We start from the raw sequence: 17,595 nt of genomic DNA on the forward strand, positions 1-17,595 counted from the left end.
GTAATTAGTCTGTCATTTTAGTTCTCGTTATACAGGGAGTCTATTGTATTAGATAATATATTTTTTGAAAAACTGTTAGATTTGTATGTTTATTTATAGTATTTAGTGTACAACACTTAATAACAACATTTTCTAATCTTATAAAAACTACCTGCAACCACATTCTGCCACTACCATGTCGTTATAAGCATAGCGATAGGTTAACACACCGTTAGTGTCTACATATAAAATTGATATAGATCCTAGCACTGTTGGAACGCAGCAAGATCTGGTTACTTTTGTAGGTGCCACACTATGTAGTAAAGCTTGAACTATTGCATGTTTTGTTGGATTTAGATGTTCAGCAACTGGATAAAAGCACCTTCCTTGGCACTGGTAAGCCTGAAATGGATAATTGTATTACTTATACATAAAATCAAAAGTTTATGACAAACATTTCAGAATAAACAAAAATCACATATTTAAAAATATGTAATCAGAGAATATAATTAAGTGTTTTTTGGAACCTTATGGAAGTAAGAATATAAAATTAACCTTTCAGTAGACGCAGTTTAATTTTAAGTATCAGTAGTCGCACACGTCTACTACACCAGTCATAAAAATAGTCTTCTGGATGCATTTTGTTTAAATTTCAAGAAAATAATCTATTGTTTGTAGTTTTTTTAACATTATTTATTATTATTGGTATATTTTGTTTATTTAAAATGTTTATGTACGTAGCACAAAAAATAACCCACAATTTTTGTAATAGTTTGATTTATTCTCTTTTTTCTTCGGCCAACAGATCTTCTTCCTTGAATCTTTCCCTGTATTATGAATCTCAAAATTTCATATTTTGGTCCCCTCATCACGTGGCCTAGGTATTCCAGTTTTCTGGTTTGTATAGTGATAATTAGTTCTATTTCTTTACCAACCTTCTCTTTATTTGTAATTCTGTCCATGATATTTTTAATACTCTTCACTATAACCAGAGTTCGATAGCCTCGATTCTTTTTAAATTGCATATTTTTAATGTGCAAATCTCAACTCCATAAAATAGTAGTGGTGGCTGTACATAAGGCTAAATTTGTCAAAACTTCTCGTCGGGTCTTTGTGAAATTTGGAATGTTACAACTGTAAATAACAAAGGAATTAATTGCAGTAACATTTAAAAGGCTGTACAAAACAACCATGGGCCATCTTCTACTACAACGTGCCACATCATATTGTGCGCATAATTTATCTACGGTATCAACACCGCTTTTTGTGCTAATATTATTTCCGGTTTTTCAGTTACAGGATCAACGTCATCTCCATGGTGCATAGTGGAATATAACAGAGCGTTTTTGTTTTTTTTTTTTTGGTTTATATGACACTAGTTTTCCTCTTGAACCAAACCCAAATGTACTAGAGCAAATAGGTTGCCCTTGATTGCTAGAAAAATATGCAGGAATTTCGCTTCTATTTACTTTTACTGTTTCCAAGAGAGTTAAACTATTTTCCTTCAAGCTCATACCAAGATCAACGCTTCCATGTTACTGGTATAAAATAACTTCGCATCAGAGAGTGTAAATATTTTTATATCGTATCTATTGGGTTTGCTTGGTATGTTTTAGCGGAACGAGCACCGTCCGTCCTCTAAAATCCTCCAACTTTTCATCCACTCTTACGTATTGCGAATGAGAGAAACATTTTTTCTGATTTTCGTTCCACTTGGTAATAAGTGTAATAAGGTAATAAACTTACTCTATCATGCTTTGTATTGATATCATCAGTTCGCATGTACCTTAGTAAATTTCTGAATCTCGTGATGTTCATTGTCAGTCAGAAAACCTGTATACCAGTGCCGTCCGTTTTCCACAAGTCTGTTGTATTAAGGTGACTTGCCATTCTTAGACCTGCAAGATATACGAAACCTAAAAGGGCACCAATTTTATCAATGCTTGTTGGGTATATAGATCGAAAGCAACTGAACTTCTGCTTTTCTGCTTCTATTTTTGCATTGGTCTCATCAACAATTATTTGCAACATATCAGTATCAAATATCGGTTTTCTGTCTGACACATTGTTTTGAATCCGGAAGCTGCAGAACAATATTTTTACTTCGAGTTCTGACGTTTTTAGGGGCAATATGCTTAGCCCATTTTGTGTTATTATGTTAACAATCTTTTTTGCTCTTTTTGATAATCCATAATATCTGAAAAATAAAGTTTTATTATAAAACAATTACTTACACAAGTCACAAAATTCTATTACTTCTCTAGACGCACACGGTCTAAATTACAAACTTACAGTTTGAGCATCAACACGGCAATGATACACAGTCCATGATACTATAACTAACAAGATAATATATGGCGCATACTGAAGAGAGGGGCGATTGAAGTTGTGACGTAATTGGAGAGTTGCAAGTTCGTAATGTCCGTTTAGTTTGATTGATTCGCGATTGTTAGCTAAGATTATTTTATCTGTGTAAAAGTGATATTTACCTTACTCAAAAGTATAAAAATGAAGTGTGCCGTTTTCAATAATTGTAATAACGATAATCAAAATCAAGGTTTTGCTGGTGTAATTCGATTTTTTCGGTTTTCCAATGATGTTTTATGTAAGAAATGGGTTCATTTTTGTCGCCGGTCTGACAAATTCAATGTGCCCACTGCAAGAATTTGTATGTAATATATAATATAATATAGATATAATATATAATAAATAACGTTTAGTAAATAGTTTGGAGATATCCTTATGTGTACGATTATTGTAATTATTAAGCCTCTTAACTTATTTTCGTCTAGTTTCTTCTTATAGTTTTTTTAATATTATATTGTTCTTGTCTTTTATAATCGTTTAATATTATTTTGCTAATTGAATAATTTGATCATAGAATGCATACAAATTCCATTTAACTTTAACAAGGATTTAAATTCTACTCTCCAATTACGTCATGCGCGAACACAACCGATTTTGCGCTACGGGAAGATCCTATCGTGTCATTTATAGTATCATGACACAGTCTATAAATGTACATGTTACGAGCAATGTCCGAAATTGGACAATTCTAGCATTGTACGGAAAATCTTGTCCACTTCTAGCATTGTACCCCTTTACTGTACAATCTCCAAAATAGACGTAATCGTCGGACTTTGTATAAAAGAATTGCTGTACAATGTTCGAATTTCAATAAGTAGCCATTCGTCAAAGTTTGGGAGAATATGACAGATATCGATTCACAAAAATCTTCCCTATATTATAGTATAGTGATGTACCTATCTCTTGAAGCTTTATAATGTTCCACTCACATTAGTACTCTATTGCAGAACAAATTCTTATTATTTATATTTTAGTTTGACACAGCCTTTTATTGCAATGACGATTCGAAAAAGAAGAACTCTATACATTAATAGAAAATATAAAAATATCAAATAATTAACAAGAAATGTTCGATTTTTGATTTAATGTGTCGCTTGTCAATAATAATCAAGACGAAATCGATAAACGTTTCGTTAATCATTTTTAATTTTGATCATTTCGGACATTGTACAGTATGGGGGTACAATGCTAGAAGTGGACAATAATTTCCGTACAATGCTAGGATTGTCCAATTTCGGGCTTTGCTCGTAACATACATATCAAAAGAAGGTACAGAGCCGGAGAAACTCGAAAGCTTCCGATTGGCTTTAGAATTGACCATTTAGCATTAAAGTTGCCTAATATAGTCATTTAAGTATAACGAGGCGGACAAGTGGATGTAAGATGTAACTACAACTCATCAAGTTAGAATCTATGGAGAAGCTATGAGCATATTAACGTGTGTATTAAAAACGGCGTAGGTAGGCGTGGCTAACGGTGATACCAATATGGTGGTGGGATCATGGCCGGACTCAATAATATTAAAACTACTATAAAAAATATGACTACTGTCTGTGTCAAGTTAAGAATTCATAAAGGAGCCTTATGGGAAGCGGTGATGCCAGAACTACCGATAGACTGAGATAGGCGAGAGTAGTGGAGTTGCAGCGAAAAAGCAGGGCCGAACTGCATGTTATATTGCACATTAGACGTTTTTTCACTTAGGTAACTTTAAATTTTTTTTGTTTTTTTGAAAAATAAAAATTAAAGACATGTCTTTTTCTCACAACAGTTATTTATTAAATTTCGGCTTAGGTCATCATCAGACTCTTAAAAATATTCTTAATTGTTTAATGAACAAATTGAGTGAGTATTGTGGTAGATATTATTAGTGTCAGTAAAAAACATAAAAAAACAATAAAAACTTCTGTATATTTTAAAAAAAATACAACAGAACCATAGAAATGTAACAAATTATTTGGTTTTTTAGTTTGACATTTATATATTTACAATATTACAATTATCAAAAACTATGTACATTCTTCGTCCATATCCAAATCGGAATTGTCACTACTATCATATAAATCTATAACTATGGGAGTTACGTCTTCCATTAGACCGTCCACTTCCCAAAATTTTTTCTCCAGAGTCATTACATGTTGAATATAGTTTTTCCAGTTATCAGACGTAACATTTGAAAACGCTTTTTTTATGAGGTCCTCCATATCCTTCGCTTTGAAGGTGCTGTTATTTACGGCCACATGCCTTTTTACTTGGCTCCATACCATTTCAATTGGATTTAATTCGCAATGGTATGGAGGCAAACGAAGCACTTTGACATTATTTTGTTGTTTACAAAGTTCTTCAATTTTGTAATTATCAAAATTTTGTTTAAATTGCGCGACTACCTCCAAAAGCTCGCACTTCAGATAATTTTCTTCAAAAAATATGTCTTTTTGTCTTAACCAGTCCATAATGTTATTCTTATTCCACGATTGGTTAGGCAACAACTCGGTTTTTACACTATGATATGGAGCATTGTCCATAACAATAACCGTTTTTCGAACTAAGTTGGGCAACAGTTTGTTTTCAAACCAGTTCTCAAAACACGGACCGTCCATTTCGTCGTGATAATCAGCGCTGTTTTTTTTTGCAAGGAAAAACATTTCAGCACCGTTTACAAAACCATTTTCACTTCCGGCATGGACAAGGATGAAACGTGGTCCACGCTGAGTGGGATGCTTTAGTCCAGTACTTAGCCCTTTTATGAACGCATCTCTTGCCGAGGTGACGGTTTTGTCTTTCCATTCTCTGGAAACCGAGTGCCCCACATTGACCCATGACTCATCCAAATACACAATGTCATAGCCCTCAGCCCGATATTGTTTAATGGCCCTTAAATATCCATGCCTCCATGCAATTATATCAGGACGTTCTATTAGCACGGCACTTTTATCACGTTTTGCATAAACAAAGTTCATGTCTTTTAACAACCTGTACATTGTACTGCGGGTAAAATTTGGCAAGTTTTCGTCTTGGTTCACTTTTGGCAGAAGACGATTCAAAGTAGGAGGAATGTTTTCAAAAAAAAAACTATGCACTGTTCGACGAACGCCGATACGAACACCTTCATCGTAAGTATAGTCTCTGGAGTTGTTTCGGCAACGGGTTCTTTTTCTGTTTGTTTTTACCTCAGAAAGCTCACCTTCTTTGTCTTCCTGTACGATTTTTTGAATCGTACGAACTGACACTCCTGTCATCGCGGATACTTTGTCGAATACAATACGTTGACTTTCATCTCGAAGCAAATTAATGTGGTATCTCACTACGTTTAAGATCACTTTTTTAGCACTCAGATGTAAAATTTGACCACTTTTAAACGGCAAAACTGGATCCATTTTAACAATATAATTTTTTACACTTGAGATTTGAGTGCGCGATGGTTATGCCTTAACCCTTGTCCGGGCAGAAGAATTTAAAAACGTAATCGGGCAGTTTGGGCTTATGTATACAGACAAACATATAATCTCCACTTCACCTAATTACACTATTTTGAAAAACATACCGCTCATTTATCTATAACTCATAAATCTGTCTGCTTTCCAAATGTGCTTTCCAAATGACACTATTGTTTGGAATGACTAAGTACATAAAGAGAATTAGAAAACTATTAATAGTCAATTATAAAGTAATCAATATTGTTTACTGTTAGGGCCTGTTAGCCCGGCTTGCCCGATAATGGAAGTTTAAGCACAATATCTTAATTATTATTGCTTTCTATTTATTAACTATTGTGAAAGTAATATTTTATAAATAATTTTGAGAGTTGACACCTAAGCTGTCAGAATTACCTGTGCCATAATAATTAACCAATTGCGTAAAACCTAATATTTTAACCACTAATAAAGACATTTTTCTAATAATCTTTAAAATCACTTCCCTGAAAATGTAACCATATTTATAAGTAATTGTAGTCGTTAAGCTTATTAAATAGATACGTACCTATCTTTTTAAAATAAATTTGATTAACATTGGAAAATATAAATAAAAATTTGAATATAAATAAAGAATGGGTTATTTCGGCCGGCCCTGCATAGTCCCGTGAACTATTGGCAACATACGCCCGTAAGAAATGCACTGGCCTATCTGTTCAGTTGTGAATTCTTAACTTGAAACAGTCTGTAGTTATTCAGAAGATTTAATCATAATCTACAAAGTGCAATACATTTTTAATAAGCTATGATTTATTTATCCCGCGGTAAACACTAAAAACACGATATATTATACATAAAGATAAATTAATACAGTCAAATACTAATAATTTATTCTCTGAAGACGGGCCATTACTTTGTTTACATATTTGTATACTAACCTGTAGAAAATTATTCCTGAAGATTTTTTATTAACATTGCTTCTGCCACTGCAACTACGTTGAAAATAAGAAACCATTATTATACACTATCACAATATATTATTACAGTTTCTATATAAGTATTATAAAACTACAAATATTCGAAAAACAACAAACGTAAATAAACATATACGATCTGTCAAAAGTGTCAAAACAATATGGCCGAAGTGAGGTCGTTTTTAGTCACGTGATGCCCTCTTCATAGATTCTAACTCGATGCTACAACTAATAATACTTTAAGGAATTTTGAAATTAATAAAAAAAGAGTCATAAAGCACCGATAGCGCGCCCGCCGGAGGGTTAAATAAGTAAGCAATTTGTAATTGGCTATACACTTTAAATAAGTGATAATGACATGTATAAGATTTATTTAAACTTTTCGAGAACGGATAATTACCACCATCCTCAAATATTTGTAAAACTGTAAAATCGTGGCAGATTTTTTTCGTTTAAATCAAATATATTCTTACCTCATAACCACTTGGCTGAACAATCCAAGAATCGTAGTTAATTTCTTTGAAGTCAACATACAGCGGTTTCTTTTTGCAGGCATTTCTCATTCTTTTCAATTTTTTCATTTGAACGGTCTTCCTAGAAAAAACATCATCATCCCAAATTTTATTTGTTTCTTCTTCATAATCATCTTCAACGCTTCGTTTCTGTCTACTTTTTTGTAGTGTTATTTTCTGTAATCAAAGATTGACATTATCAGTTGGAATATCAATATTATTAAATATTACAAACTTGGCGTACAATTATTTCCCACTATATCATGAATTAACTATTACCTTAGCTTTTTCTTCTTTAACATCTTTCTCGCCATTTTTTGATGAAGAATAAGATAACAACAAAACAGGATAATCGTGTTCAAAGTCTTCTTCTACGGGCATCAATGACAGTTTTAGATGATCCTTTACCTGCGGTACAAAAGTAGATACAGTAACCACAATTTTGAGGTATTTGCTTTTTGGATTTTTCCTTAATATATCATTGACCGGTGCTGTTACGTCGAATGATATCCAAGAATTGTTAAAATGATGAATTTGTATTTCTTGGAAGTCCAGAAGATGTTTAACACTGTCGTCATAAATAGACAGCTTAAGAATTCTTCTAACTCCTAAAAATATTATTTCTGTACAATTTTGCATTTTAATGAGTGATAAAAATGAAAAGACGAAAATGAGAAATTTATTATAGAGGTAAATGAAAATAGTTTTGATAAATACAACACCGCTTATAGTTGGACAAACGATCACAACAGTAGGTAGTATGTTTTCTAACTGTATGTCTCCTCAAGGAATATTACACAATTTTCGAGTTATAATGAAGCTGATGACCTTCAGACAACGACATAGTATAAATGAGCGTTTAGTATGCACCTATGTTGCTACATTCCTTGAACCGGCATGTAATTACTATTTATATACTCTTTCAAACCAAGCATACGTAATATTGGACTATTACATATGGGTAATTTATAACCCGATAGACCCCAATATTTATAATTTACACTTCTTAGCATTTTAAGTAAACTTTCCGGAGACCTGATGATGAACAGCAAATTTTAATGTTCGAAACCGGTCGTCCAAGGTTCAATAAATAGATTCTCAGTAATTTATTTATTTCTCTAACTCTGTTGAAATGAACTCACACGTGCAACCGATTTCATCTTCATTAAAAGGAAAATATTCTGCAACGACTAGTTGACGTTAAAAATGTGAGAAAATAAGTGAATGTAGGTAAAACTCATTCAAAATTTTAAATGAAACGCCGGGTACTACAACTACTGCGAGGTGAATTAACATCGATGGTAACAGTAATCTGTTTTATGCTCCTTTAACTATTTATGCTTCCTTGACGATATTGTGCTGATTTCGGATAGTCTCAAAGAAATCCAAGAGTTTTTAGGTACGGTCAACTCCGCGTCATCCGAGGTAGGTTAAAAAATTAATCTTAAGGAACCCAGGATATAATAAACTAAAGTTCCAAGTAGCAGCATATACGTATAATTACAATTTTAATTCTCCTTAAACTTTTATTGTTATATTAACGTTAACACAAACGAAACAAACGGTTTTAAGTAATTTCTAATAAAACTTAAGTGCTTATCAAAAAAAAATGCATAAAAAATCAGAAATAATGAACACACTCTTCTTATCACTTATAAAAGTGCAAAGGTAGCTGTTGGTATTCTATTGTTATTCTTTTGTTCTTGTTGATGTGAGTAAACTGTCAAATCGAATCAAGTGTCAAACACAATTTGAAGTTGAATTGCGTTGATTTAATCTCAAGAATTATGTTTGTAAATCCCGAAACAGCGGCTGCTATTGTTGCGTTGCTACAAGACGGAAGAAGTGAGCGATATGTTGCTCAAAAGTGTCAAATATCCAATAGTACTGTGCACCGTATTTTTACACGTTTCTTGGCAACCGAAGCTAACACTAGACGACCTGGAACCGGTCCCCAACGAAGAACTAGTGCCCGTTATGATCGCTTCATCCTCCTACAAAATCTACGAAATCGTTGTGTCACGGCTGTACAAATCTGAAGTCAACTTCAGTACGTCCGGAATACTAACGTAAGTAAACGAAAAATTAGACGAAGGCTTGGAGAAGCAAATTTAAGCAGTTGCAGACCTGCAACAGGCCTACAACTTCTCAGGCGCCATCGAGTTGCACGGCTTCAGTTTGCCAGAAACCATGTTCATTTTACTATAGATAATTGGAGGCGCGTTTTATTTACCGATGAGTCCAGGTTTACCTTGCGGTCTCTAAATTACCGTGAGAGAGTATGGTGAAGACCATGTGAGCGTTTTGCAGTATGTCGTACATCGTACCGAGAGCCTTCATAACAGCTGCCAGGTACATTGATGAAATTTTACAAGATTTTGTTGTGCCTTTTGCTAGTTTCGTTGGAAATGACTTTGTTCTGTGACATGTGTTATAATGCCAAGCCTCACAGCGCGAGAATCACTCAACAGTTTTTAAATGAAGTAAACATTCCTGTAATAGATTGGCCAACATTGAGTCCAGACGCAAACCCAATCGAACACCTTGGGGATATGCTTGGACGAAGGATACGAAATCGTATTCCTGTCCCTTTAACCTAAAATCCGTTACAACAAGCCCTTTTAGAGGAAAGGGAACTTATTCCCCAACAGGGCATTTCTCATTCGGTTTTAGGCATGCCAAGGAGAATTCAGGCAATAATTTGAGCACGTGGAGCAACATTCATTATTAAAATCATTTTGTCTGGACACATAATTTAAGTTTTCATTAATTGAGCGTCATTTTGTTAAAACAGTTTGTTTCGTTTGTGTTTACGTTATTATAATAATAAAAATTTAAAAAGAATTAAAAATTTAAGTTTTTATTTTAAAAATGCAAGTCCTCCGTTTTTAGTGCCGGTGAATGTATATTGGTTCAGTCTACTACTTTCAACAGAAGGATTCTGTAATTTCCATAATTTTTTATTCAACTAATATAATCTAGAAATTTAATTAAACTTCTTCTTCTTCACGTGACATCTCCGCGACGGAGGTTGGCAATCATCATGGCTATTCTGATCTTAGAATTAAACTGAGTCATACCTATTTCACTCCTTGCATCTAAACTCAACAGGGTAAGAATTTTCAATTCAGCTCTGACAAATTTTTCATCTTCATCCGCGGTGGGAATATTAAAAATCAAAAGGTGATTTTCTGCGGGGTCTTCAATAACTTCATTTCCTTGAAAGGGCTCTAAAATATAAGAAGTATATATAAGCAGCCATTTATTTTCTACATTATAGAAAGTATGCCACAAAACATTATTATTATTATTATAATAACATAGCTGTTATTTATTGGAAATAAACCATTTGTAGTGCGGTAATTTTCCAAAAATGGTTGTGCATAGTAATTAGAGGATAGTTAAACCCTATACCGTTGAATTTGTTTCTGAAATAACTATTGATTTGTTGTCATAACTTTCACAGTGGGGATATGGTTCCCTTCGAGTTCGGGGTCTCAATCTGCCTACTGCCTCACTCGTGACGTATACCAGTATCTTGTTCTATAGAAATACAAGAACTGTTAAACGGCACTGAGGTCTCAATTTGCCTACTCCTCAGTGTCGAGTGACCTCAGATTGAGGACTAGGTAGATTGAGACCTCAGTGCCGTTTAACAGTTCTTGTATTTCTATAGAACAAGATACTGGTATACGTCACGAGTGAGGCAGTAGGCAGATTGAGACCCCTAACTCGAACGGAACCATATCCCTCTTGACAATGACTCCAAAATGGGTGCTGAAACGAGTTATAAATTCTCAACGCGGTTCTTCCTGAGAACACTTGACACCTGGAAATTTATCCGAACATATGCAATATGTCCCACTAAGTTGGAACCATATGGAAAACTTTTTTATTATTAATTTTACGAAAAAAAAAAATATTCTTCATAAAAAGTTTTGCATGTTCCAAAAACTAAAATACAATCATCAGATATCAAATTTTATTAATAGTATACGAGGTATGTCAAAAAATATTTCGCTCACGACTAAAGTACCTTTATATTTCACAATATCGAAAATTGTTATTAAGAAAAATTAATCAAAACTAAAAACTACGTTTAAATATACAATTACATATATTTACTTTGAAAAAATAATTTTTGTTATTTTTTACTCTTTTTATTTTGAATGAACATTTTTATCTTGTATGATTATGAAACATATGATAACCGTATCGTTTCTTAATGTTTTCTAACAATTTGGCAATTTAAACACGTAATTAATGCATGTGCATTTATTTTGCAAAGAGGAACATACACAACCAATGTAACAACATTATTACTAGAACTAAATAAATATTTATTTTTCCCTCATTCTACTAATGCCTCGACAATTGTGGGGAAATTTCTTGGCATGTTTTTAATATTATTCTCTCCAAATGGTTAACATCTTAAAACGGCGCTTTCTTGTAAACATTTTGTTTCAAGTAATCCCATAAGAAGTAATCAAGGGGGGTTAGGTCAGGGAATATAGCAGGCCAGAAACAATTAGAATATCTGTGAATAACTTTTCCATGGAATATATGTTCAAAATATTACCTAACATTCAATGTACTGTGGCATGTGGCACAGTATTTTTGGAAATAAATACATTAACGTTCTTGTAAGGGTGGTTCGTCCATGAAATCACTGATATGAGTTTGTAAAAACTGCACATAACGTTTGGCGTTCATAGCTTTGTGAAAAAAGGTCCTATTAACCTGTTATTATAAATACCACACCACACGTTCGTCTTAAATGAATATTGGTCACCAGAATTATTACTAAAATTTGGATTTTCGTCAGACCACCAGCGACAATGTTGTGACGAGACCGTCCCATTTGATGAAAATGTTGCTTCATCGGAAAAAACTATATGCCTCGTAAAAAATGGGTCCTCGTCTAACTACTCTTGGACGAGAAAGCAAAAATCAAAACGCCTATCAAAATCACTTACTTTCAATGTGTGAATGATTTTTGCTCTAAATATCTTGTATTTATTTAGTTTCATAATTTTTATTTAAAGGCAGCCGCATCAACCATATTGGTTAATAGCGGATGGATTTAATGTATACAATAATGATTACAAATAACAAATAAATAACATATTTATATGTGGTTCAATAATGTTACAGTCTCTTAAAAATTTCACAATATTTTCACTGGTACACTCACTAAAAATATCTCTTATAACTGATGGAACTTTATTAGTTAATCTTTCAGCACTATATTTGGGGCACTCCGTTAATACGTGTTTCACTGTTAACGGCACTCCATCGTCCAAAATTAGGTTTAATTTCTTTTAACTTTGAGAATTTTTCTTCCCAACATTTTTAGTCCAATTACATATCAGCTTTTGTTTAAAGTACGGATTAAGATCTTCTGCTAATGGTTTTATTATCGGTCTGATATTTGGGGAATTTGCTATTTCTCGAGCATTTTTATCAGCTAGTTCATTTCCTTTAATGCCTATACGTGATGGTACCCACACGAAGACTAATGTTTTGTTTTCCAGCTGCTGCATCTTGTTTTTAATTAATTTAGCAATCGGGTTGCAGGTGTACATTTTTGACATTATATGGAGGGAATTGATTGAGTCAGTAATAATAAGGAATTTATCTGGTTTGACTGTTTGTATGTGATTTAGAGCTCTGTATATTGCATACATTTCTCCAGTTATCACAGTGGATTCTGTAGGCAATTTGAAACTTTTTATTATGCCTCTTATAACAAATGATGATCCTACACCAGAAGTTGTTTTAGATGCATCTGTATAAACTTGGATGTATTCAGGGAAAGAAGAAAGTATTCTATTATAATTGCTTATAAATATTTGTGGATTAGTTTCAGATTTATGATATGATTATAGTTCTAAATTTAATTATAGACGCAATGTAGCGACATCTGATAATAAAATCGTAGAAGAATTTTGCTTAGTTGAGGAGATATGTTGTGGAATGCAATTTTTAGATTTCCCATGTCTCTCTTAACATCTTTATCAACGTCTATTTTGCCTTGCAATTCTTAGAAGGCACAGATTAAAACAGATTTCTTGAATTTGGTTTCGAAAATTAGTCTACGATTTTATTATCAGATGTCGCTACATTGCGTCTATACGAAGGCATGTTAGAGTTGCTTCCTAAGACAGAAAAGATTTATTTTACGTTCAGAGCGTTTGCGAAAGCCGTTCTGATGAGGCCTATTGGGCCGAAATACGTATAAACGGATGCGCAAGCTCCCTGTGCGTGAAATCAAATCTTGACTGTCTTTTCCTTTTTATTTCGATATACTCTGTACAATTACTAGAAACCAATTTGCTAAGAATTTTGCTTAGTTGAGGAGATATGTTGTGGGTTGTGGAATGCAATTTTTAGATTTCCCATGTCTCTCTTAACATCTTTATCAACGTCTGTTTTGCCTTGCAATTCTTAGAAGGCACAGATTAAAGCAGAATTCTTGAATTTGGTTTCGAAAATTAGTCAACAAATCATATGTTTATCAGTACATCCTAGATTTCACGTAACTACAGTTAAACTTGCGTTGATATTGTGGACAAAAATGTGGATATGTCGAGGCATTAGTAGAATGAGCGAAAAATAAATATCTATTTATTTCCAGTAATAATGTTATGTTAGAGATAAAAGATAAATAAAAATGTTCGTTAAAAATAAAAAGATTAGTAAAAAATAACAAAACTTATTGTTTCAATGTAAATGTATGTAATTGTATATTTTAACGTAGTTTTTAGTTTTGACCAACTTTTCTTAGTAACAATTTTCGATATTGTGAAATATAAAGGTACTTTACTCTTGAGCCAAATTCATATTTTTTGACATACCTCGTATACTATTCACAAAATTTAATATCTGATGGATTGTATTTTAGATTTTAGAACAGGCAGAACTTTAAATAATGAATAATTTTTTTTTGCAAAATTAATAATACCATCACCAGTGATAGAAAATTGAGATAACAGCCATTAGATTGCAATGGTATTTAAAAAATCCTCGAGTGAGAAACACACCATGTTAAATGGAATTAAAATTTCTTTTTAAAAAACAAACATTTGTTCAACGATTAAATCACAAACACAATTTTAAAGGACACTTTAAAAATCCTTCACAAGTTAATATTAAAAACTTTGATGCTTCATTGCTAGGTACAACTTGCATTTTTTTGCCAGACAAACAAAAGAGGCAGCAGGTGAGTGTTACGCTTGTGATAAACCAAAAACAGTGAAAGAAAGAGAAAGAGAAGAATCGAAAGAGAAGACAGTGAACGACCAAGAGATTTACGGCTATACCCAAAAAAACAAAACTTTGAGACACACAAACTTTTTTGAAATTCACTATTCAGCTATAATGGTGTTATTGACATTATATACTGATAATACATATTTTCAACTAAATAATGAATTCTATAAACAAAATTTTGGTCTAGCAATGAGCTTTAGTTTATCTCCATTATTAACCGATATATTTATGGAAGATTTTGAAACAAATATTATTTCTAAACAAAATTTAAAACCCGCAGTATGGTGGAGATATGTAGATGATGTATTCTCAATATGGCCTCATGGATCAGAGTTGTTGGACACATTCCTGAATGATATAAACGATAAACAATAAACAATAACATTTACCATGGAAAAGTAATATAATAACGTTGGCCCCAACAGCGTTCGTCCAATGTGTGTACCGACAAAACTGTGTTGGAGCCAATGTTGGCGCCAACGTTTTTATCTTCAAGTGCCATCTCTGCGGCGGAGGTCGGCAATCATCATAGCTATTCGAACTTTTGAGGCGGCTGCTCTGAAAAGTTCATTTGATGTACATCCGTACCACTCTCTCAGGTTGCGCAGCCATGACATTCTACGCCTCCCTATGCTTTTCTTTTCTTGGATCTTCCCCTGCATAGTTGGAGCAAGGTGTATTTCTCTCCACGTGTAATATGTCCGAGATATTCCAATTTTCTTGTTTTAATTATATTTAAAACGATTTTATGACTTGCTACAACGTTGGGAGTTTTCCGTGGACTGTCGGTTTTTGCGTACACGTCAAAGGGATTGGCGCCAATACTGGTGTTACCGACCACATATTGGCGCTACAGTAGTGTTCCAATCGGCGTATAATTGGAACAGACTGATATCGCCCCAATACTCAACCACAGTTTAACCACAAAAGTTCTTTTTTATACTATGACTCAACCCAATGTGTGGATGCCTCACCGAACGTGGGAACACAGTTCACCCAAGGTTGGCTCCAACTTTGGCGCCAACGTTGGATCCCATGTGTGGAGCCGGCCTTATACGATATAGCCAAAATTGCTCTAATAAAAATTCGTCCTTGGAGGAAAAATGTTTGTTAACATCTGTTTTATTAAAAAATGATTATCCTTTATAGTTTATAAATAAGGAATTTTCAACAATCTACCGAATAGAACAGAACAACTTAGAACGAGATCCTACAGCATTCACAAGAAATAATACGAGGAAAATAACATTACCATAAATAAAACGATTATCAGAAAAACTTAAAAGGATAGGAAATAAATTCAACATTTCAACAAAATTCAAAACAACAAACACATTGAGATCTATTTTATCTAAAACTAAACCTAAAAATGAACAAGAAAGAACAAAGAATTGTATTTATAAAATACCTTGTGAATGCGATCAGTTTTATTTAGGTGAAACATCAAGGCCATTAAATGTTAGAATAAGTGAACATCAATCTTATATTAAAAATAGAGAATTTGATAGATCTCAAATATGTAAACACGCATGGGAAAATGAATATAGGGTTCAATGGAACGACTCAAGTATAGTCCTAAAGAAAACAGATGGTAAGAAGAGAAAAATCAAAGAAGCGGCTCTAATTATGCTTACTGAGACCAATTGTATCGCAAATACCTCGACAGAATGCAGTAGGATCTGGTTACCCATAATAAAATAGGAAGTTAATAAAAGGAAAATACCACTATTAGTAAGTCAGTAGTCAGTAATATATCGAGGATACATTTTATGCTTTTTAAATAACAAACATATAAAATAAGAAGTTGGTGTTTATTCAGAGTAAACTAAATGTAAGACTTACGTCACTAACATGAGAATTTTACTGTCATCATGGCATGTGGTTGACTTTTTAAAGACGAATTAAACGCTACGATTTTTTTCTGACGGATATTCTCAAGTTAAAGTTAATTTCATGTAATCGAATGAACTATCATACAATAAAGTCGTCCCTGGAACGCAACTCAGCAATATTGGCAATATAATTTTAAAGTCGTCTACTTGACGATAAAATGTATAATATATGTCGAAAATTGTCAATATACATAAATGAGTCAGATAAAATTAAATTATTAGAAGAATTTTTCACCAAGTAACAAAATACAAATTTTGTTTTTATTAATGTTTGTATTTGGAGAACGATTTTCGAAGTGGAAATTGAAACGTCAATAAACTTATTTTAACCTTTGATTGTGGCTTATTCACAATAAAATAGTATCTACTTTAAAATGCCACAAGAAAATATTCACTAAATTGTTCCAAAATACTTAAATATGTAAATTTGCTGATGTGGATTTTTGAAGAAAAAAATAGTCATGTTCTAAGATCATTTATGTTGTGCTACTTTTAATACTCGACATTTCAAGATAAAAAAATGTTATTGTTTAGATGCTTATATTGTATATTTGTTACCTGCATGTGTTGGTATTAGACTTCTTACAACATCAGGACTTTTTCCATCATCTGTCCTGCCAATTTTATTCTTTTCATACAACTCCAACATAAATTTCGGTACATGGATTTTCTTACGCTTTTTAACACTACTATCATTTTTAACAACAGGATTATTTTCTGCTAAATTTTTAATTACACTACTGATATTACCAGGCGATTCAATAAAATTTAGATGAATAGATGTAGGAGGCAAAAAAATGTTTCTTAATATTATTAAGAAGTATATCCATAGGCAGACCAAAATAGGTAACGAAATTATCACAGGAAGGTACATGTTGCAAGAAAAAGATGTTTTCAATACTAACTTTTGGTTTTCTAGCGCCGAGACGCAGAAGTACGCTTAACAGGGTCGTACATTGCAAAGCAATTGAAGGAATTATTTTTTGAAATATTACAAAATTGTATTAAATCAAATACGATATTCAAATATATCTTTACTTTCTTATGCTCCGAATTTTAACACCTTTATTTGTTTTTTAGTTATATGTATATTATTTGTATGTTCTCCTCGAGTTTAAACTAAATATTAATAAAAATGTCTCTTCCTCTTCTTCCTCTTTATAAGCAATTCTGCTTGTTCAACGGC

General features: G+C 32.8%; 1 protein-coding gene across 1 annotated transcript; it reads right to left on the reverse strand.

Annotated features, from left to right (window-relative positions):
* Positions 1 to 93: 93 nt before the first annotated feature.
* Positions 94 to 17,298, reverse strand: LOC140446899 (bone morphogenetic protein 10-like). The gene is made up of 5 exons (XM_072539485.1): positions 16,968 to 17,298; positions 10,326 to 10,475; positions 7,525 to 7,853; positions 7,207 to 7,422; positions 94 to 381 (listed from the first exon to the last, which is right to left on the reverse strand). Exons 1-5 carry the CDS (start codon positions 17,281 to 17,283, stop codon positions 148 to 150), a joined length of 1,245 nt encoding a protein of 414 aa, XP_072395586.1. The 5' UTR covers positions 17,284 to 17,298; the 3' UTR covers positions 94 to 147.
* Between the last annotated feature and the right edge of the window lie 297 nt (positions 17,299 to 17,595).

The sequence above is a fragment of the Diabrotica undecimpunctata genome, chromosome 7, assembly GCF_040954645.1.
Source record: "Diabrotica undecimpunctata isolate CICGRU chromosome 7, icDiaUnde3, whole genome shotgun sequence".
NCBI lineage: Eukaryota > Metazoa > Arthropoda > Insecta > Coleoptera > Chrysomelidae > Diabrotica > Diabrotica undecimpunctata.